General features: G+C 32.7%; 1 protein-coding gene across 2 annotated transcripts in view; it reads left to right on the plus strand.

Annotated features, from left to right (window-relative positions):
* The first annotated feature begins 367 nt into the window (after positions 1 to 367).
* Timeout (circadian regulator timeout) overlaps positions 368 to 22,673 on the plus strand; it is a 91,953-nt gene continuing 69,647 nt past the window's right edge. The window contains exons 1-15 of one of the 2 annotated variants that reach the window (XM_070295122.1): positions 368 to 704; positions 943 to 1,150; positions 1,235 to 1,388; positions 1,496 to 1,676; positions 1,766 to 1,897; positions 1,997 to 2,092; positions 2,232 to 2,395; positions 3,972 to 4,089; positions 4,252 to 4,514; positions 5,237 to 5,369; positions 5,447 to 5,601; positions 6,410 to 6,543; positions 6,635 to 6,788; positions 6,915 to 6,995; positions 12,739 to 12,836. In XM_070295122.1, the coding sequence (XP_070151223.1) occupies positions 1,057 to 1,150; positions 1,235 to 1,388; positions 1,496 to 1,676; positions 1,766 to 1,897; positions 1,997 to 2,092; positions 2,232 to 2,395; positions 3,972 to 4,089; positions 4,252 to 4,514; positions 5,237 to 5,369; positions 5,447 to 5,601; positions 6,410 to 6,543; positions 6,635 to 6,788; positions 6,915 to 6,995; positions 12,739 to 12,836 (1,957 nt within the window). In that variant the 5' untranslated portion in view covers positions 368 to 704; positions 943 to 1,056. The remainder of the gene's footprint in view (positions 705 to 942; positions 1,151 to 1,234; positions 1,389 to 1,495; positions 1,677 to 1,765; positions 1,898 to 1,996; positions 2,093 to 2,231; positions 2,396 to 3,971; positions 4,090 to 4,251; positions 4,515 to 5,236; positions 5,370 to 5,446; positions 5,602 to 6,409; positions 6,544 to 6,634; positions 6,789 to 6,914; positions 6,996 to 12,738; positions 12,837 to 22,673) is intronic. The other variant, XM_070295123.1, reaches the window with a different exon arrangement.

Here is a 22,673-nt window from a genome sequence, read left to right on the forward strand (position 1 = left end):
AGAATCTATATTAAAATCTCTAAAACGCGCCATATTTAGAGAGTATTAACATTTATATCAGAGAGAGCATTGCCAGTGACATATATTTTTTATATTTTCATACATTTTTACTTCTCTTTCGTTCTTTACTCCAATTGCACATGATGTCTATTTCTTTTTAAGCATAAAAATAATAATAAAGTACAAAAAGTGACGAAAATAGACGTATTAAACAATTAAATAAATGATAATTTACCATTGGCCTTCCGTGCTGTCCGATATGTATCTGCGTATGTGTGAAGTGTGAATACAGCCGCGGCAAGTTCATACGGCGGAAAGACCCGAAGGCAACCGACCGATGACGGTGACATATGGCGGCAAGGTCAGATTGCTGCTACGCGCGCTCTTTCTTTACCTGTTGCGTATGACAACACACGCGTTGTGTGATTCGCTCGGAGATACGCCAAAGTAATAATATAACGCAGGCTATTACACATTGTTTGCATAAGTATTTCAAAGAGTGTATTTCGGTGTTTAAAGTGTGAAACGGTTATATTACGTACGCGCATTTATCACTCGTGCATACAGTATAACCTAAAATTGAAATTGGGTAGTGAAGTTGACGCCGGCGCGCGCCAAATATAATTACGAAATGTGGCGATATCAATTGCGTCATCATTAACAATTAGCTACTGTTATTGTCGTCGCTAAATGGACTTTTTTCGGTGAGTATTCTCATATCAGAATAGAAATTATCTAACGCTTGTGTGTTTAAGTATCTATAAGATTTGATTCATATTAACGTTTTTTATCAACTAAGTTTCTTATATCATAGTTAAATCTTTAAAAATTGATGAATTACAATTTTTATGTCTGTTTCCAATTTTATAATTCATATTATATAAGAAAATTGGTATGAATAGAAATTTTATTTTGTTGTTTATTGGATTTTATTTTTGACAGCAGGCTAATGAATTACGCACATTATTTACTGTAACACCTGTGCCATATGTGAGAATTATATAGTTTGGAATATATATTTGGCATTGAAAATTTTGCAATATTTATTATTTGAATATGGAAGATTATCTTTCTGCTGAACTTACAGCCACTTGCGCTGTACTTGGATACTTTGACGGAACTGATTATCACTTAGACAAAAATTGTTTAGGTGAAGATATCTACTTTATGTATATATTTCTAAATATAAACGAGAAAAAGTAATTAATTAAATATAATTAATTTCTTGACACAGATGTTATAAAAGATCTTATTAGATATCTTAGAAGAGACGATGATATACATACCATAAGACGCTTTCTGGGTCGAACAAAATTATTACAAACAGATCTTGTAAAGATTTTTATACATCATGTTAAATATACTGAACTCTGGGATGTTTTATTACGGTATGTAATATTAATTATCGGCTAAAAAACATATTGTGTATGAAAAAGATTACAATCTTTTTTTGCAAGCGTAACTAAATTTTGTTATTTTTTTTTCTGTGTAATAGATTACTTATTAATTTAACAAGTTCCACGTTTGTAATTTACAATGAGCAGATACCAACTGAGAAAACAATGTATAGTTTATATCAACAAATAAATTCACATTTACAAGAATATAAGGCAGCATTAACGGATGAAAATGTATGGTTAACAGTAGCTGAACGGTTGGGAAAATTACTTAATATTGTGAGTGGCAAAAATCTTTGTCCTCTGATCAGTATGTGTGTGTGTGTATGCGTGTGCACATCAGCTATAGAATAATTCTTATTTTATAGGATAGTACGGAAAGGGGGGAGGAAAATGAATTAACAATTGAAAGAATACTTGTTTTTATTAGAAATGTATTGCAAGTACCACCTAATGATAATGATAAAAGAGGTGATAATGATGCTACTGTTCATGATGAGGTGTGAATTACTATATTAAAATAAATCTTTCGCATTTTTTGAAACAGCATAGCATATTGAGTATTATTTTGAGCGACAATAAAAAAATTTTTTTTATAGATATTATTTGCGTTTCATGCGTCAGGTATAGTGGATATACTGTTGTTTATTGTCAGTAATAATAAGGAACAACAATATCATATGCAAATTTTGGAGGTATATAAAAATATGAATTACATTTATTCTTTTTATTTTCATATTTGAGGATAATTATGGGAATAATATTGTATGTTATTTAGAACAATTTATTATTCGTAAATAAAAAACAGTATTATTTCTTTATATATTTGGTTAGATTATATCTTTGATGTTACGTGAACAAAATGCAAGCCAACTGGCTGCATCTGGTTTGCAACGCAATACTGCTGAAAAAGAAAATGACGAGGCTAAACTTGTAGCATTACGAAAAAAGGAATTACACGAAAAGATGGACAAAATAAAAAAATATGCTGGATCTAGGTGAGTTCATATCATATATTTACTATTATATCAATTGATGAGAGAGAGAGATATTATTAATAAAATTGAAAGTATTAAATCTATGATAAACATCCAATCACGTACAAATTAAAAAGGGAAGGACCGTTATTATACCTAAATTAATTTCCAACAAATTTAAAAATGTCTGGTTAAAATATCTAACAATACGATATAAAGTGACGCTTTTCTAAGTAATATTAACGTTTAAAATAAATGTACAAAAAAATACAAACTTTACTTGAATGATTGAAAAGATTCATCCAGATTCAATTGCTTTCAAAATTAAAACATTTTTCTAAACATCTATTCTATTTATAGATATTTTATTCGATATCAGCGTACGGAAAATGTCATATAATGAGGGCTAAGTACTTTACTCATACATGTTTATTCATACGTTAGCCATATTATTCGATGTTATGAAAAACGGGAAATGTACTTTCATGAATAGCTAGCGCATAAATCGTTTTAATGAACGCCTACAGTTAAAAGCTCGCGATCGTAAAAATGGGATGACTAAAAGGTGCCGATTGCTACTTGACGAACGCCTTTGGGGATTTTTACGACGGCGCGGCGATGCGATATGCGTATAATGAATATGACCTAGTTTTTAAAACAGGACTACCCGAAGCATGAATAGAAGCTTTTATCCACTTGTTGGAGAGAAGCGAGCCATATTCTTGTAACGAGCGCGCGTTCCAGAAGCCCGTGGATGCGCGCATCTCTCCCGTCTTTGCGAAAGGCTTTTTACGACTTGAAAGGGAATGTGCGATGAAAAGATCCCTTCACCTTCCTCGTGTTTCCTATCGATCGATGAAAAGATAATTTGATCGAAAAACGATAAAACAGCGCCTAGCTGTGTCACGAACATAGATCTTCTTTTGATAGCAACAAGTAAATATAGTAACGAAATTGGATGGCTATGTCGTATATGCACTTATCATGATACACAATGTTATATATATAATTTTAGCTTTTAAATTATTTTTATAAGAATTATTTTATTTGAAAAAATTGTTGCTTTTGGAAATTACAACTTTCTCTCTGAATTGAAATTCAAGAAATTGATTAGTAGAAATAATAAATTATTAAGCATTTTAATTTTTTTTTTTTTGTGATGGGTTTCTCGCTTTAACAAACTCTTCGGAAAATTAACTGCTTGTATAAAAAATATTTGGAGGTGATGGAACTAAGTTTCTTGCAAAAAAGTAAGAGAAAATGGATTGGGGATGCGCGTCTTCGTCATTTAGGAAATATCTGTTCTTGACAAGTGTCTTTTATTCCGTTGATTGAATTTTCGGGAGTCATGGTTGAAATTGAATTTGAATGATCTGCTCCTTTTTTTAGTAGCATTATAGACTGCATATTATTTTAACTTTGCAATATGTGCATATATAGAGGCCGAAGGGGAGAGTGAAATCGAGACAAATTTAATTTTTGTTTCCTGATATTTTGTATATCCTAAGATGTTATATTTGTATTTTTTTGAAAAATACTTTTGCACAAAAATAGATTTAATCTCTGAAATTATATGTTCTCTTCCTCAATTAATTAGACATTCACGATTTGGCGGTACTTACATTGTGCGGAATATGAAAGCAACCGGAGAAAATCAAATGATATGTCATAAACCGTATCAAAAAATCGAAACCTTGGAATTTGGTCACAATAAGGTAAATTTTGCAAAATCGATTAGTAATGCATTATCTTTCTTCACTTTCTTATGATATCCAAAAACATCTAATTGTAAAAATAGTTTCAATCTTGTGTTGTATGAATTATATGAAGAGGAATCAGTAAATAAATAATTAGAAACTACATATCTTTTATAATAGAAAAGAGTGAAGCGACGTAAAGACAAAATGGGTGTACAGGATGCTAAAGTGGAACGTACATCTGTTCTCAGTGTACGACTTTTTCTGAAAGAATTTTGTGTAGAGTTTCTTAGTGGAGCATACAATCCCGTAATGAAATTCGCTAGATCTTGTATTATCAACGTTACTCACGGCGAAGCATCTGAAACGACTTCCTATCTCTGGGCTTTGCGTTTTTTTATGGAATTCAATCGTCATTACAAGTTTGAAGTGAAATATGTGAGGTAAACCTTGGTACTTTTCAACTTTCTTATAACAAAATCCACATTGTTGCCGAGTGCATACCTCGCTAAAAGACAGAAAGCAAGACAGTTTCCGAACTCGTTTTACGCATCGTCGCTTTCTTTTGGATCTTGTGTCTAGAAAGAGTTCTAAAAAATTTCTTTAACATCTGTGTGCGAATCTAAATCTAAGTTTATAACATGAAATAATTTTTATAATTATTTTAAACGCGAAAATTATTAAATAACCAATGTGGGGTTTTTCAAAATGTATTAATGTTTGCCCGATGTCAATAGTATATCAACATTCAATTATCTTCTTTTATACTAGATGAATTTGTACGAAATGATAGTTAGTGAAAGTTATTTTATATATTTATACATATTTCTCGTTTAAACAATATATAGGACATTTGAATTATTTTTATGATTCGGATTTTATTTACCATCCAAATTTTATTTACAATTCATTATTTGTAGAGTATCGAGCAGCAATGTATATGATTTATATGTTTCTGTATTTTCTAATTCTGTTTTAATGATAGAATGTTTGATTTATATTGATCCTTTTCATAATCGCAAGCATAAAAAAGATTGTACCAATTTTATATATTTTTTGCATAAGTTTAAACTCTTATATTTTTTGTATTATTAATAATCATCAAGTGTAATCTATTATTTATTTTACTTTATTACTTATTGATCCATTGATTTATGGATTTTAGCGAAACCATATCCACAGAAGTGTTTTACTTAGCACAAAGGCAAATGGAACAATATTACGAGATGATGATAACCGATAAGAAGAAGATACCGCTTTGGTCTCGTAGATTGCATTTAGCATTAAAAGCATATCAGGTAGGAAATTGTATGCAAAATCAGTATTGCATGCTGAATATCTAGAAAAGTTGGCGAGAATATATTTTATATTTTAGGAACTTCTTAATACTCTTATAGTAATGGATAAGAGTATAGATCACGGTGTTAGAGAATCCAGCAAAATAATTAAAAGCAACATCTTTTATGTCCCAGAATATCGGGAAATGATACTCTCTCAGCTTTTGTGCTTTGACGAAACTAAAATGTCACGGTAAGTGAATAGAATCTTATCCAGAAAATTTTGGAAGGGAGCCTTATAGGGATTCCTTATAGCTTTTAGTTTACAATCGGCAATCATTCGGTGTATTTAATTCAGTAGAATAAACCGCGAATCTGTCGTGAATTTTTAGTAGGCCGTAATAAAAATAATGCAGGTATCGCGAAAAGTTACGCGACGCGTCGCCGAACAATTGCGTCTGTACCGGGCGAATCCGCGTCGCGTCTCGTGGAGAGAGAAAGAACTCTTTACCGAAAGTTTTATCTACCGCAGACAGATTGATTCACTTTCGGATCAATCGGTTCGACCAGCCAGGAAGCCACTCTGGCTCCCTCCGACGCCATTTCGACTATTTCTCTTCTTCGGCTGGGTCTCTCTTCGCTAGCTTTTCGTACACACCCGTCCCGTTTCTTCCTCCCTTCTGCGCGATTCCTTGGCGGAATAAACAACTTTTATCGACCTTCCGGTCGGCGAAATGGGAAAAGGCGGTGGGCGTTCAACTTGCTACGAGTTTGACGGGTTTTGCCCTTACATTTCCACGACGGAAATGTAAGGGTGGTGCGACGTACCGCAATGCCACGTTGCTGCTACTTTGACGTTATACGGCAACGACGAAAACACGACGACGTCAAACTTTAGTTTTCATAGTAGTAACGTTACCGAAACTAAATTGACAAATTAATGCACGGGTAGCGAGATTAAATTAATTTCTTGTCACAAGGAAGGAGAAGGCGGTTGATCGTTATTCTTGTAATTATACACATAAAATAACATAATTATATAAATATACGCGTCTTTTTAGGCAGTACTTAGTGGACCTTATAACGACTGTTCACATATTTTTGAAAATGCTCGAACATTTTTGCAAGAAAGGCCAACGGCACCTCGTGGTTCAACAAATGAAGTTAAAGCGAAAAATGGCTAAAAAACGAAAAAGTAAGATTTATTTATATAATGATGATTGAGAAAAATGTTTAAAATAATATATAGTAAGTTAAATTTGATATGCAAAAAATTGTTTAAACAGAGCCTGCTTATCAGGAGAATGTAATCCCGGCTCCTACTTTGGAAGAACGTTGGGACATTATTGGTCCTGAATTATCTGCTGTAATGCGAGATGCTGTCATACCAGAAGTGATACCATTTGACGCAACCTTAGATACATCTATCGACGATCAGAAGTATGTAGCTTTATATAATTGAATTAATTGGAATAATCTACTTTTCTCAAATATTTACGTTATTGTTGATGTTTTTAAAATACAATTGAAATTACGCGTCTAAGTTTTAGTTTTTTAAATTTATAGATCAGATGCTATGAAGAAAATACAGAAATTAATGCGGCAAAGGAACTTAGAACAGGCGCTTGGTCTCTTACGTGCAGCCAGGTAAGATATCTGTTTGTTTTAAAAAGCGATTACCGGAAAGTAACTCGTCATGAAACTTTTTATGCCAAAGCGTTTGTATTTTAAGAATCAATTTTACACTTAAACTATCATCATGTAATGTAACGAGATTCTAACAATCAATTCTAATTTTCTTGCTGCTTTATGGATTTAACTAGAATTATTTGGATGTTTTTGCTGTAATAAATTACGTGTAATTTTTCGTTTATAACGTTATAATTTAATATACCGCAGTGAATTGATATATGAAAATTTTATCAGTTCTGTATCGCGATAAAAGACTGTCTTTATATAGTGTGTTTTTGTATAGTGACCTGTATTTACATTTTTTAGTATTTAATTTTTAATTTATATAATTTATATAATTTAATTTATATAATTATATGATTAATATAAAGACACCTTTATCTGTTTGTCTTTTCACATATTTGTTGCAATATTTATATAGTAAAGTATAATATATTTTCCGACGACACTGGAGATAATCTCATGATAAGACTGATATTAATTACAGAAATTTTGAAAACTTTATTTTAATAAGTTAAAATGCATTACGTTAGGGTTGAATAGCCGGTAAGAATTGGAATCTATTTGTAAATCCGAATTTTTTATGCGCGCTTTGAGTTAGAAAGATTATAATACACGCAAAATATATAATCTTACGAGATATTAATACAGACAGTTTTTAATTATGTAATAATTATAATTTGATACATTTTACTCTTTTACATATAATATATGATGTAATGATATATATATATATAAAATAAGCTTCTTATAATTAGATTATTTCCACTTAAGAAATTAAAGGCATCTTTAAAAACTTTGACAAAGAAAATATTAATGAAGAACATTATATAATTGTCTCGCAACTCTTATTAGGAATTATTTTACTACAATTCTGGTAATATATATTAATTATACATATTGACTTGTTGAAAATTTTTTCGGTTTTGTGCACCAACCAGTCATACGGCCAATTAACTGGCGAAAAGCCAGGCGTTTGCACTGCGGCAGATATTTACATTACATTAAATCTGAAAGGGATCTGCCGCGCTCTCTTGTAACGCGCCTCGATATACACCGGTTCACCGAGGTGAACGGGTACCCAACCAACTCTTTGAAGTGTTCCAGCTCTAAATGTGCCTATGAGTCATGTCCCTCCGTCAACTTGTTTCTGCGTTCCACCTCGTCAAACCTTCTCGCTCTAAGGTTTAATCGCCGCTTCAATGCTTCCGCGAGATTCGATACACCTTGATAAGCTCATCGACGTGTAAATAGATTTCTCTTTACGTCTCTTCGTCTCAAAGCTTTTTCGCCTTTACGTTGAACACAAATGCGCATACATATCTCGTGAACGTCTCAAGCTCTATTTTTTTAAATAAAAAAGGATTTGCAAATACCATTGAAGAATAACATTTATAATTTGAAACGAGAGCTTGTCAAACTCGAACGTTTCAAAATAATGTCGTCGTTCCACTATAAAATATAATTTCAACTGAAAATACATGATCCGCGAACGTTACTAATCTTTAACTTTATTAGTTCTGTCAGATTAGAGTGCCATGATATAACTGCGGGTATAGAAGAGCCGTTTTTATCTCGTCGCTGCCTTCTTCTGTCATAAAGCTATGAAATTATAGTCCTTCCCGTGATTTTTCTTTACGCGGTATCGTTGCTGCGAACTATTTTGGGAGATTGTATGTAATATTCCATCGTCCATTTTACGGTGGGGAGTAATGTTTACTATGACCGGTACACAATGGGAGTCTGCAAGATCATGCCGACCTTGTGCACACAAGAGAATAAGAGTAGGAGACTATTGACTACGTCATATATAGACTATGTCTGGGCCTAGACTATATTATTAATAAGACATTTACGGTAATATATAGATATGTAAGTCAAACAGTCTAATATTTCATCCTTTTTGCATACACGTCTTGGTTTCTCGGTTACGGATAGTGCTTCTGGTAATCATGTTTCGTTTGCTTAGCAAACACTCCGTCGTTGGGTCCTAATTTTAACTCCCTAATTTTCCACTTACGTCGTCCGCGTTCTTTACAGTGATTTTAATTTTCAAGAATTGCATAATTTAAAAAAATATAGAGAATGATTAATTACGAAGAAAAAAATTGCGTCAATTTATCATTTTTTTTTCTTTGTTTCTTAGGGGAATAAGTAGTGCAATAATGTTTTTATCGCTCGCGAAAAAAAAAAATCGTTTTAGTTTTCCTTTTGCTTTTCTATTTATTTTGAGACATCGATTTGTGATTATTTTACAGAAACGGATTTTTAGATTTATTCACAAGAATGTTGAAAATATAGATTGTTTATAAGACGATTATTAAATTCTTTTTTTACATTATGTGCTAGACTAAAAGAATGGTAAAAAAGATGAAAATAATTACAGTACTTAAAAAAAGAATTACAAACAGTGCCCGACAGCATATCTATATTTTTAAAGAACTATTTCGCGATAATTTAATATTTAAAATCACGAAGGCTGATTTATCACTTTGCCAAGTATGAGAATGAACGTGTCAAAATTATCCATTTCGTTTCTGGCAAAGCGGTATCGGCTTGTAGTATGTCGGAACGTTGAGTCGAAAGACGACGGCGGTGACGACGACGACGATGACGACGACGACGACGACGACGACGCCGACGACGACGGGCACAGCGTGTCTGAGAGATTCCATTGTCACGGAACTTGAAATCGGGGGATAATGGGAATTGTATGCTGCTGAATTTCTATTCAGGCAGCCAGCAGCCGCGCCATACGAGCCACTTCTTCCGCTCGGGGGACAGCAGCCTTTCTCTTTTTTTTTAGCGTTTTCACCCTTGCGTTTGCTTATTGGATTCATCTCTAGTGGGGAAAATTTCGGAAAGCTTTCGAGGGTGAATTAGACTTCCTTGATCCGCAATTCTGAAACGCCTTATACGACGTTAGTCGAGACATAAAATGATTAAACCATATTTCTTAAATAGAATCTCAAATTAAAAGTGATTAAAGAATGGATGTTTTTTTTATAAATCGAGCTTTGATTATGCAAATCGATAAACTATCGAGAAATTATTCATTTAATTTTAAGTAAACATTACTTGAATAAAATTTTTAATCCAGCCTTTTAACTAAGCATTGTTTAATTTGATATATTTAAAAGTATTATAATAAGTTAAATGATTTTGTTTGATATTCTTTCAATCTAACGATTTTTGCCTTAGATTCAAGAGAGAAATTTGTTTCTAACGGAGAAAATTTATTTTACATACGGTAGTTGCAACTCATCCGATGTATGGATTACATCTCTGCTCGTGTGTAAACGGGGACAGATCATGTCCGGACTTGGATACGATCGAAATCCTATATTGTAAAACGTACGAATGTGTGTTGCGTGTATACGCATATAAAACGAAACAGTTGTAGGTTCATATACGCGTGTCTGCTGCGTTAGAACCGTCCATACGTTTCGCTTTTATATGGTAGAATTGCAATTTAAGTGCGATTTCGTGTCAAGTGACCAAATCCAATTCTCGGATTTTAATGCGACTCCGGCGCTATTAGGATGATATAAAGTAAGAATGATTTTCATTATCAATCGTGCGGCTACAATGAAAAGATTTTCATTGCCATTGTTGTTTTTACGACTGAGAGACTATGAGTATATCGTAAAAGTATATTGATGGAAAAATTCATTACGGTAATATTATAATTTTTATTGTATTTTATATATTTTCCCTCGCGATTTTTTGACATTTGGATGTTGGATATTATATATTCTCAATTATAAAATTTAAATTTTTTGTTTTACGATAGTTTTTTGTAGTTGCAAATTTAGAGAGAAGTAAAAATTATTTTTATGTAAAATATAATAGCCAGAAAATTTTTTCAAATTTAATTATATGTGAATTGAAATATGTATTTAAAAGTGGAGTAAATTGAATATGTAAAAATCAATTTACCACGATTTATACAAATACTTATTATATATCTCAACAATACATACATATTTAAAAATAGATAAAAATATATGTTTAAATTTTTTATAGAATTTGAAGTTTTCAAATAATGGTTCTTAATTATTAAAATGAGTATTTATATATACATATATATAATACATATGTAATATTTATTTTAAAAATTGATTTAAAATTAGATGATAATGCAAAGTTTTTTCCTTCCGTGAAAATATATAATTAAAAAATTACAGCAGATTTTTTGGGAAAATTTAAAGGAAATAAAATAATATTTGAAAGTTATTTCGCTATACAAGATTAAAAATGTTTCATCATTAGCTACATCCTTCTTCGGAATGTTTCTGCAAACGTGACTTCATCCTTGTCCTCTAATTATGTTCGCGCATGAGTTGTTTTCTTTTTTCTAAGTTCTTATAAAACATATAGTGTTTCGGATTTATTAAAAAAAATACAGTTTTTATTTCTATCTTATTGTTAAATGTAACTATTTTGTAACAAAAATTTATGAACGATAAAAAATAATCACTTAGAAAAAATTATATAAATAATAATTTTTTTGAAGTTACAATATGAATTGTAATTACCACAAAATTAATTTTCCTTGTTTTGAAATACGTAACTTCATATATGATTCAATTTTTCAAATATTTTAATTATTAAACTTGATAAGAATTTTTTTTTCCAAGTGCGTATTATGTTAAACTTTTGCGATATATTTAACGTGAATTTAAATAGATCGAAGCTGTTCATCTTTGCAAGTTTTACTACTCTCACACTTGCTCTTTCCTTTATACGACAGGCGATGGTACTTTTCGCCTCGTGACCCTAAGATACGCAGGTACTTTGTGAAGGAGATGCATGTGTGTCGGCGTCAATGATAGACTAGCATAAGTCAACTAAAGGTCGACGAAGGTTAGGTATGAGCACTTGACAAGTATTTTGTAAGTAGCCCGATGTTGGTGTAGATCGTGGTGAGGTTTTCATGCTCAAAGAGGAGTCTTCTGCGAGTTCCTTTGAGTTTTCCACTCGGATCTCTCATTGTGCCTCTTCTCGACAACACTTGAACGAATCTTCTCTCTCTCTCTCTAGTCATGTAATGCGAAATAATGGACTTATTTTATTTAATCACATGGATCTTATTAATAGCGCACGAACTAATTATTCGTATTTGATTTATATGGTTAGAAATCTGTTAAGTGATACATTTTTTTTCTGATACATTTTGGAAAGAATAATATTATTATAAATTATTGTAACCCTAAGGAATTTTCAAGAAGAGAAAGAATTTTGTTTAATTTTATCAACATTATATTGAAACTTGCAACTTTTTTAGAAATTATTTTTTGTTTTAGTCGTGACATACATATACACATACACACAATTCTTTTTACAATGCGATGTAGTTGGTATTACAAATAGTTAATATTTTGTTTCGTATAATATATCAAATATAGAAATTATAAATAATATAATATTTAATATATGATATATATTATAATTCGAAACTTTATGAAATATGAAGAGATTTTTTTTGCAATTTTGCTCTGAATTATATATACGGAAGTGTTATATATATATATATATATATATTACTGTGTATACTACAGTACATTAAAAGCTGCTTCTTCTTAAGATCGTGTAACATTATCATGCTGTTGAGCTGTCGTTGTCGAATTTTTTGTTTCAACATTATTATTATACATTAGAGAAGCTAAAAATAAATATTTGAGTAATTATGTTACAGAGAGATCTGGTCCGAGAATGATTGCTTTGGAAGAGCGGATATGCCTCCCGAGGAAGAATTTCTAGCTCTTCGAGAAATTTTCTTTGCAGATTTGGGCGGTGAGTGATTTTTCAAAAATTTCTTTTTTGATTTTATGTTTAACTAAGATAGAAGAACATTTGGCGCTTCTCTCATCGCCGTTTTTATAATACAATTATTTTAATGAAATCCGTGGTAGTGTGCGAGCTAAATCACGTATTGACCATCTCCAGTAACTCGTCTAAAGTAAAGTTAAAACTTGGTACCTCCAAAGCATAGTTAACATTTTTTGCCCTCCTGAGGATTGCCAGTGCAATTTTAGTCTATCGCGAGAAACTTATATCCTCTTTGCATATGTAACCCTGTGAGGAAAGAGTAGTTCCTGTTTTGCGTCCGCCTAATTATAAAGAGCAAAGTCTGTTATTAGATTAAAGTACGAAAGTAATGAGCTGTTTTCCTTCCTTTACGGAGATGACTTCGTTATGTCTGCTAATTTATTGAATTATGAAGTTTACTCGAAAACATTTGAAAGAAAAGTGAACGCGCCGAATATATGCGAGCTGTAATAATATGTATTTTATATTAAGAAAGTATCAAAAGAGGAAAGAAAGATATATAAATACATGAATATATTCAAGGTGCTCTTCCCTTGCAGGGACGATTTGTAATAACTGGCGCGTATATCATGACGCAAATTTAATTAAACGCGCCGTTGGTATTCATTTCACGCGTCTAATTTATGTGTGAATAACGCTATTCAGTGCTGAGATTTCGCGACGATCCGGGTCCACCATGTATTTATCTCTGTTTATTACCAACACAATAATAGCTGCTGTAGACGTTTTAAATCTTTTAATTTTTTTGTTATGCTTCTACAAATAGAAGCAATTTATTTTAATGCCAAAAATTATTCTTGTGCTTATGTCTTTTTTTATTGGTAAAATTTTTTCATCAGTATATATTGTATAAAAATTAAATCATTTTATTTTGCAAAAGTCGTTATTGAACATTATATACAGATTGAAACAAAGCACAACACAGATTGATATTTCTTATAAAGAAAACGTTTTAAGAAAAAATAATATAAGTTTATTATTTTATTCAATTATATAGACAATTCTTGATCGAATTTATGAGTCAAAGTCAAAACAAATATTATTTAATGTTGTTTTATAAAATCGGTATTTTTTCAATTATTAATTTGATTTCAACCTGTATAAAATTATTGATTAGAGAGATGTCTCTCTTTTTTTCTCTATTTATTATGGACATATTAGTAATGTCTTATTATCGAATGCGCATTCAACTTTAGTTATTATTATTATTATACATATAGATGTGGCAGCAACTGACAATCATATGACGTCATCATATAATATTTATCCATAGAGTATATAAAAAATCTCTCTCTCAGTTTCGAAATATATATCCGGACTGTGTGTGTGTTTCATTTTACGATATAAATAGAGAGTCTGAAACATTCATTATCTCCACCACGGTCACGTGCAATCTATACGCTTTAACTGAATCTTGTTTTGCTTTTCTCAGACGAAAGATTCTCAAGAAGAGTAAAATCACTTATTTTTTTATTCATTTTTAAACCCGCTCTAATTGATTGACTTGTGTAATTTGAAAATTACTCGTATAAATATTTAATGTTAACAAAAATTTGCAATCTATGCGTGTGATAATTATTCTTGAAACTAAACGCACTGAAAAAAATTAATTTAACGTCAAGAAACTCATAAAGACGAAACGTAGCTTGCTATGGTCTTCCAAAATGCTCTATATTTAATTATTTGTATTCTATGCATATATAAAAATACTGTCTTTAATATCATATAGTATATAATGGCAATGTCATTCATTGTTACATCTATTAATATGAACATGATAATACGTGGATTCAAGGTTGTAATGAAGAGAATCACTTGTATAGATCCGTTTAAATATTTTGGTGCTCATGTAGCACAATGCATGTATGAATTTTGTCGGAGGAAAACGGAGTCGCAGTCGATCCGAAGCGCACATTGGCTTCATCGATCGAAGTTGTTTTTCCGTTTCAACTGCTTCCGCATACATTTTACGCGTCTGGATAGCTACTTTGCGATTCGATCGTATCCCGATAGTTTCGCATGCATTGTATATAATAGAGTATCTGTTTCGCGTTGATAAAGCACATCGCGGAAATTGGCGGGTGTGCTTCGCGAGACAAGCTTTTCCGTACAGCTTACACTTCGTTTACATCGAAAAATACGAGAACTGTGAAACATTATTATCACAATTTGCTTTTCTTGCTATTTCAATTTCATAGTTGAAAACAGATTTAAGAAATCTCTATGAAAGATTTTTCTATGCAATATATAATTTCTTGTTTTTAAATCCCGCTCAATATTAGACTAAAATAATGATGACGATCTTGCTCGTAGTAATGTCACATTTTGAGTTAACAACTTGGACAATTAAATATTTTTCGAATAAACTGCTTCTCTCTTGAACTTCTTAACGATTTCTATAGAAAATAACTTCGACAACTTTGTAGATAGGAGGTCAGAGAGATCAAATCACGAGAGAGGAGTAAACGATTATTTGTCATCCGTGACAAGGATACTTCATCAACAGCATTTATAAATAATCGCGATCGATATCGAGGAGGTTGCCTAGCATACCGAAAGCTTTTATTTATTCATTATAGTCTGTCTGCGAGTAGAACGGTATTGTACTAGCATGTATAAAGTATACGTTTCATCGACTTACTCGGACTAAAGTATGAGAATGTAGAGGATGTAGAGGAAGATGTGTGCTGTACTTGGGCGCGATTTTTCTCTTCTCTTCGCTCGATTCCAACTTGTTAGACCGAATGGGTGATGGATGCTCGCGAAGAGTCAGCCCATGTATTCTTTTCTCCTCGAAGTCGAAGCTTTGATGAATGAAGGTCGAATTGAAAAGTTTTGGAACGGTGAAGCGCAGTGACGAAATTTGCATGCCACGATCGTACGAGCGATTCCTCCTTTATGTCTACTCCATTTATATATGTTTGGTTAACTAATGCATTTTACATCAAGCTTTTTCCCCTCTTGTACTTATATCTACAATTTTATATATATATATATATTTATTATATTAGAAATTAATTTTACTCCTTTATTACGATAATATTAAAGAATCGTAGATATACTCACGTGATTTCTTAAATTTTACAAGTGCGAAATTTTTTCACCATTCCTCATCCTTGAATTTGTACTACTATAATAATTTTGCTCGTTTACCGTAATGCGGAAGAAAGTCATTTCTAACATTTAAAAAAAAAAAAATACCGTATATCTAAAATACGTAGATTGGATAGTGGCGGATTTCGACTATATGTCGAGGAAGTAGAAAAGTAGCTTCGAGAGGTATGAAAGAACTTTTATGGGGGTGAAAACTTTGTCTTCCTTTCGAGCGGCGTGAAACCATAGGAACGAACGAGAATAATTTAGTACAAGACGCAGAGTAAACAGCAGATCTACTACCAACATTTGTTCCGAGTTTTTACCCCCCGCCCCCTCCCCTCTCCCCTTTTTTCGTAACTCTTCTGAAACGATTCTCTGACGATCCCTCTTTTTAGCAGTAATGTTGTCGGAAAATGTGCATTATTTGCAATCAACTTGTACTTTGCGCTGTTTACCGATTGAAGTTGAAGTTAATTGCGCAATAGCGAGATTGACGTTTAGAATGCAAATTCTATAACTTGTATTTCTGAATCCTTTACAGAGGCACTAAATTCAATTGAATATATATTTTGCTTCCTTTTTTCGCGCGATATACTTTCGCATTGTAGTATTGTTCTTTTTATCTCTCGCAATGGCAACGCAGGTGAACAATAATCAGATCGAATCGAAGTTCCGGGGAATTTGAAGCAATGCGAAAGCATGCTTGATATTTACATCCTACGTTTACTCGAGCGATCGCTATCATATGTTTGCATTCTCGTAACGTCCTTCCTCTTTCCAGGACATCGGTCCGTGAGATAGTTGGGCCAAAATCGGTACGTCACGTCCGCTTTCCTCCGATCAAATTGCGATGCATCGTGTTACCTCTTGCAATTTCGGAGTAAGCCAATGTCTATCGTTGGATTTGCTGATTTTATACAAGATTTTATTTTTTCCGATATATTTCGTAATATGTCAGCGTATTTTTTAAATCAGTACATTTTCTTTAAATTCTGCAATTTCTCTCTTGAAAAAAAGACATTCTTGTAGGAAGTTTCTTTTATTGTTCAGTAGGCATTTATCGGAATACTTTTAAAATATTTCCTTTCGGGAATAATCTTGTTTAGACAAGTTTTATGATTGTATCATAATGTGTTAAACATTAATTATACCATTAATTATAATGGTTAATTATAATGGTAGCATTTATTCACATTTCTTTGCCATTTTATGAATAGTATACTTTTCCTAGAAAGCAAATGTAAAATAAATGTTTTATACGAGTTTAAAAATTCTTCAAACAATTTCTTGCGAAGAAATATAAATGTCTGTACTCTCAAGTAACACCCAAGTATTGAGTGGAGCGTTCAGAGGATACTTCAACCTGACATTTAACGGCGTTCCGGTATCGAAGAGACAACCGCGGCGCGTTAATGTTTCTTTTTTGTCGTGTTCCCTTCCTCCTGCCGACGATATGATAGCCTCTTCCCTAACGACGCATAACCATTAATATGCAAAAACGGTACTCAACGAGTTCATTCATTTCATCATGCTTTCCCCTATCGCTCGTTCTCCCTTTCCCTTTCTTCATTGGCGGTAGATATTTTATCTTTGCCATTCTTGTTCGGGCATACCTTGGGAGATATTCATGTAAAATATATCCGCTGGCTTTTCTTTCTTCTAGCTCTCTAAACCTGTCACGGGGAGAATCAGTAGTTATAAAAAAAGAAAGATAACCAAAGGAGAAAGAGGATAAACGTTAACTCTGGGCTGTATCCGAAGCTGCTATAGTTATACAAATGATATGCAGAGGCTGCACCGAGACTCTTTAGATACTCCTACGTAAGCTCTTACGGTGTCTCTCCCTCGGTAGCAGTTAATGAAGTTACGATTGAAGGTTAAATTCCATGAAATTGCCTCGGTTATGCTCCTCGCTATGAATGCAAATCAACGTTAAAAATTTGGCGTTCAAGTATAGCGAAAAGGTTGACATTTTTATAAAATGCGTGTCGTCGCTGCGTGATTAGGAAATTTCATATTACACTAATTGAGATTATGATATTTGAATATTTTATTAGCACCTATTAACATTAAACTCTTTCTCACTCAGCCAAGTATAATATAATAGCGCATAACACACACGCACACACACACATATACACATATTGGTCTTGTAAACGTCGAAAATTTAATAAATATACAAATACTATACGTATACATAAAGTTAAGAGAGGAACATAGAATTAATTGAATTATTTGAAAAGTTTCTTTGCCTCTATTTTTGCAGAATAAAAATGACAAAATTCTGATTATTATTCTCGACAAGTTTTAAAACAGAATTATTCTGTGACATTTGAATATTCAAATATATTTCAAATTTGACAATTTTGTTTAATTGATATACGAAGATAATCATAAATCACGTTATTAATTATTAACATCATTACGTACGAAAAATCATCTGATTTCGCGTAAATCACTGATTGATGTTTCGTTTCCGTGCGCTTCTTGCTGTTCTCGTCCTACGCACCCTTTGTACGCAAACGCGACGCGTCGCACGGCAAATTCCGCCCGGCGGCGTGCGACTCGATTAAATAATAATGCATTTACGAGTTGCGTAGAAATTGAATAACAGTCGTGCTTGAATAATATAGATATGTAAATGGGTCGGGGATGGTGGTCGGGCTGGGATCGGTGATCTCAACGGTGGAGGGTGGACGCGGACGCAGAGAGAGACGGGATCATTTATATTGTAACTCCGGTGCGCTCTGAATCTCTCCCCGCACCGCGCCAGGTGCGCGTTTCACTTTCTATTTCCCTCTATGTACCGTTCCTTCTTTCGTATTCCATTTATCGGCTTTCACCTGCATCTATTCTTACGCGACCAAGCACCTCCTCATCTTCGCTTTACCTTTTTCGTGCTGTTTGCCTTTCGTGTTCGCCTCTGACGGGGGTTCCCGTTTTATGCGCTCGTTAAGTATTTTCTATGATTCTGTGTTTTATTGTTTGTACGAATCCTTTTATCCGGCTTTTCTTCTTGCCGTAGCGCCAGAGACATTCTCTTGCGCTCCGTTACATTCTACGTGTAGTATCTTTTATCACCGAGACTTCAGATTTCTGTAGTTCGATTTTCTCCTTCGCTTGTTCGCTTCTTTTCTCCGTTTGAGCATATCTTAGCACTTTTAAAACATAGATTGGATACTCGGAATATCGCATAAAATTTTTGTACGCGAATAATTCGAATAGTCGTCATAAAAAAAAAAAAAAAAAAAAAAAAAATTATTATTCGAATAAATATTAGTATAAAATATTTTTAAATAAAAATATTTTTTATATTAATATTTATTTTCGAATTAAATATGATTCTTGGAATACCTCCAACTTCAATCGTAAACTCCGACTCTATGTAAATTGCACACGTATCCGGCAATTGTACGTACGTCGTTTAGGCCCCTCACAATTGGCATTCCGGACTCAATATATTCCTTCGGGCTAATGCGAACGTAATGTTCCGCGAAACACAGAGTTACCGCGGTCGCCCTACGACGAATGGGGGACACTAGTGTTTCGTCGTGTGCGCTTTTAACTTGCACGCCCAAAGCGGCTGTTCTAGGCACCCGGACGTTCCAACAGAATATCTAAATCGGATTTGCGTGCCCTACTAGAAATAACTGAAATTTCTGCAGGATACGGAAGCCGCGGGAGCCGAGCAAGTTCTCCGGAGCTTTAATAACTGCTTAACGGATTTTGCGATGGGTTATTCGATTGCCACTGAAATTCGAGAGACCATGTCAGGCCAACGACGGTCTTTCACCGCTGATCTTGTCTGCCTTGTATATGTCTCGTACACGAAAATTGATTAAGTCTATCGCACGTTTACATGGTTTACGAAATATTGTAAAAAATTGAAAAATTAAGAATTCTTTGCTTTAACCCCTTTACGTTGTCGAAAATATTTACCGACGCTATTTTAATTAGCATATATTATATATATATATATTTATATACTTCTGTGTGTTGCAAAAAATTTATTCTTTCGATTAATATTTTTTAAATACGAGTATATTATATGTGTGATTTTATATTATTTTATCTATGAAGTTCATGTTATTTAAAAAATAGTATATTAATGTTGGAAAAAATTATTTTTCAATTTTTTAGAAGGGATATAAAATTTGCATGCGTAAACTTTCTATTGTATATGTTTTTTCTAGAAAAATTTTCTGCGAGCATTTATGTTCGCTCGTGACTGAGATAGAACTATCACTGCTACCAAAGCCATCCCTATTGCCATTTTGCAGCACCCCCTGACAGATAATACTTCTCCCCTTGCGGGACCTCGCCAGAAAATTGAATTCGGATTGACGCTATGTGCTGAATGCGCGCCGGATTTATTTATTTCATGATGAGCCGTATGTACGAGGATGAAAGAACGAGAAAGGGAGGGACGAATAGATGAACGATTCTCTTCGTTCTCGAAAATCAATGAATGCAATAATCAATTATCCTTTCTTTTCGCGATTTGCAACCGAAAAGTTTTATCGTGACATTCTAAGTGATCGAGTATACGTATGCAAATTGGCGTAAAGCTTAATCCTCCTTCGAATTGGCAAACCGTAAACTAAGCTTGGGATTTTTTGTTATCGACATTGTTCGTTGATGCATTTTAGGATATCGAGATTATCTCAGAACATAGAAAAAAATTCTTATCCAAAGATAGATTGGACAGCATTGTGCGAAAATGAATTAATTCAAAAAACATTAATTTTTAATAAAGTAAATTTAAATAACAGATTCGAAACTCTCTTCTTCTCTCAGTAACATGATATTTATTTTTTATGTGCAGGTATAATGTACACTGTAAATATCAGCTGATTTAATTTTATTATTAAAAGCAGATTTTAATTATTACTCGCAAATTTTTTACATCCTAGAGAATTGAAATTGTTGGGCGTTACAGTATCATGCTTAGATTCTATAAATTAAAATCATTCGGATACATTACACTTTTAACTGAACTTGTTAGAGAACCGTACTATTTAAACTGCATCTGTCATTAGCTGTGGCCTGCCTTAAAAGGATGTATCTTAATGACTTCTCGACGACACAATTATGTTCTCGTTCTCGCGAAACGACGTGAGATAAATTTAAATGCATATCTTTGCTCAACGTAATACTATTTCGTTGAAAGCGAGAAGAATACCGGTGAGAGGACGAAGTTAAAATTCTGATACGAGAATGAAAGAGCACCGTGCTTTTTTTATCATGATCCACCATCTTGTAATAAAAGCAAAGGATGGATAGGTAAACGGCGATGTAGGTTACCATCTTGAATGATCTATATTGAAACGGAATTACATTGCAGAGAGATAATGCACTCCTTTTGAGCGTGGCTGCGACTAACATCATTTTCTAAAGACATTTGCGCAGTTAATGATATCTCGAAGGAATATCATTTGAGTCTCTCTGAGAAATTGGTCCTTCTTATTGAATCTCACGTAAATAACCGCACGTAATATTTTCAATTCGGATATTTTTTGTGAAAGTTAACATATAAGGTATTAAATTGATTTGAGCAAATATTTGGATGTTAAAAAAATTATGTCAAATAATAAAATTATATTAAAAAATAGGTGTTTTTTATCATTAAACTTATACCTTTAATGCAATGTTTATTTGAATTAAATTTCTTAATTGTATTAATTAATATTTAAATTTATAAAATATTAGGAATTTTTTTTCATAAAAATATATTGATTAATCCAAATATTAATTTATATCTTCTAATGATAATGTTAGAGCTATTTTTATCTTTTTAATGCATATTTCAGAAATATATAACTCTCTTATGAAACCATTGATTTATATATTTACTTTCCATGTATACATGTATATACATATAAACGAGATCTCACATTACATTAGTAAGCTTTATCATTAACTATCGGATAACGCGATCATATATTTTCATAAGCAAGGCAGTATCATTGCCTTATCTGCGAAGAATTCCCGTTCTTCGAGAAGTACGATGCATGTAAATAACCGCGAATGTTAATTTATGGGCTGAATAACGACTTTCCGATCTTGGACACTTGCCATCGTGTGGGACTTTAGCACGGGAGCGGTTTTACTGCGTGGAATAAATTTCCGGGAAGTACGCGAACTGATCCATAAAGTAAGAAATCTCCGATAGGCGCATCTTTGGTACAGTAATTTCACTTTCTTTACGTATGTTCCTCCTTCTTCTCCATTTCTCACGGGAATAATTTCATTACGCTGGAAACTGTAGCTAAGTCGATGTGCGACTTATTTTTATCTCACTGCAACGATAATTAAAATCATATAACAGTTAATACAGTGCAAAAATAAAAAAATGCATTGGAGAAAAATTATTACATAAAATAATATAAAAGTCGTTTTTTTTTTTTTTTTAATAAGATTTTGGTCTTATATACATTTAGTAATATGTATATGCAATTTTGCATTGATTGTTTTTTAAACTCTTCTCACGAACTTTTTACCTTGTAAATCATTAAAATAATGGCGATTTTTGCAAACGGCATTAAAAGGAAGGAAAATGACGCTTTTGTGAACCATGAAGAGATGTCAGCGAAAGTCACCGGGGTAGCTCGTTAAGCCGACGAACGGTGATTCGTCCGATTTGGCAGAAAATCAATGACGAGCTGTCAATAAGCAGACGTCTGCTTTCCGCTTCTATCCCCCATA

The sequence above is a fragment of the Polyergus mexicanus genome, unplaced genomic scaffold, assembly GCF_030449975.1.
Source record: "Polyergus mexicanus isolate NDT 795.1 unplaced genomic scaffold, iyPolMexi1.0 SCAF_4, whole genome shotgun sequence".
In the NCBI taxonomy this organism is placed as follows: Eukaryota; Metazoa; Arthropoda; class Insecta; order Hymenoptera; family Formicidae; genus Polyergus; species Polyergus mexicanus.